The 1490-nt window shown below is 45.8% G+C and overlaps 1 protein-coding gene across 1 annotated transcript in view; it reads left to right on the forward strand.

The window, feature by feature from the left end:
- The first annotated feature begins 572 nt into the window (after positions 1–572).
- The window catches only part of ggcx (gamma-glutamyl carboxylase), an 8058-nt gene continuing 7140 nt past the window's right edge, over positions 573–1490 (forward strand). The window contains exons 1-3 of the mRNA XM_008302467.1: positions 573–746; positions 923–1117; positions 1205–1363. Coding sequence (XP_008300689.1) covers positions 722–746; positions 923–1117; positions 1205–1363 — 379 coding nt within the window. The 5' untranslated portion in view covers positions 573–721. The remainder of the gene's footprint in view (positions 747–922; positions 1118–1204; positions 1364–1490) is intronic.

The raw sequence follows: 1490 nt of genomic DNA on the forward strand, positions 1-1490 counted from the left end.
AAATTTTGGCTGACAAAATGTCTCCCAGTCTCCAGAAACTTGGCAGAAGAGGAGGATTCTAACGTGATAGTGGTTAGAAGCACACTCCTTAAGTCATACAGGACTTTCTATGGGAAAAAAAAAAATGAAAACTAAGATTTGGCCAAGTATGTTGCATGACTTGAGGCAGTGGTGGGTGTGGATGTTATTTGTTTTTGTGTTTTCTTCAGTTTTTTTTTTTTTTTTCATTAAGTGTCTATTTTAAAAATAATGTTTCTTTTGGTGACATGCAAACAGCACAACACTGCATTTTTTAAAATCATCTATCTACGCAGAGGCGTAAAATTATATCTTCCCTGCTTTAAACATAATCCTATTTCTTTTTACATGCAATAACACATTTTTATAACAGCTATTTACTTTTTTTATGTGACTATTTCTCATACATACAAACCTTCCATTGTGGTTTCAAACCGGATGTGACGTATTAGAAGCCGCCCTCTAATGGGCGGGTCTTTGGAGGAATCAGCCAATAGGAGCTGAGAACCTGTTTCACAACATTCCAGTACCTCCCAGACCTTCCTCCTCCTCCTCCTCCTCCTCCTCCTCTCTGCCCCTCAGGCTTCTGTGTGTGACACGTAAACTTTGTCCGGTCCAGTCGTGCCCACACAGGACACCTCCACCTGGGGCAGGGAGAGCAGAGAGAGGCCCTGTCCCGAACCGCAGTCCGGCATTTAGGAAAATGGAGGCGAGAGACGCGATAGCAGGTGAGCTTGTTGTTAGCACAGACGCTGTGTTGTTGTTTTGTCTGGTGTAATAACCGGTCAGACCAACGTCTATCACTGAGTGAGCTGTTTTCTAAACCACAGGCGTGTCTTAGCCAGAGGCGGACGTGCTGTAAATCATGCACTAGTGAGTTGGTCTCATGCTCCACTTTGTTTAGGTGCTCTTGTGGGCAGTGATGGAGAAGAGCAAGCTGCACAGGAAGCTCCTAAAGCAGAAAAAACACCCACCAAAAGCAAGATGGAGCAGCTCTTTGGGTTCAAGAGGGAAGACCTGAGCTCCTGGCAGAGCCTGGTGGCCCTCCTGAACCGCCCCACTGACCCTGCATGTCTGGGCATCTTCCGCTGCTTGTTTGGTAAATTAATGCCATTAGTTCATTCTGGCTGTCTTTAATACCTGTTGAAATGAGTGCCACCTGGTTCATTATGTGTCTTTTAAACAGGTATGCTGATGGCTATTGACATCACCCAGGAACGTGGCCTCAGTCACCTGGACTACAAGTACCTGGACGGGGCTCCTGTGTGTCGATTTCCCCTCTTTAATTTCTTACAGCCGCTGCCGATGGACTGGATGTACCTGGTGTACATGGTGATGTTCCTCGGTGGGTCACGCTCATTGTTTCGTGGTAGAGATGTTTACAGGTTAACAGGTTCAAGTGATTTTAACGTTTAGTACAGGAGTGTCGACATCCGGTCCTCGAGGGCCGCAATCCTGCATGTTTTAGATGT

This window comes from Stegastes partitus, unplaced genomic scaffold, assembly GCF_000690725.1.
Source record: "Stegastes partitus isolate 25-593 unplaced genomic scaffold, Stegastes_partitus-1.0.2 Scaffold1820, whole genome shotgun sequence".
Lineage (NCBI taxonomy): Eukaryota > Metazoa > Chordata > Actinopteri > Pomacentridae > Stegastes > Stegastes partitus.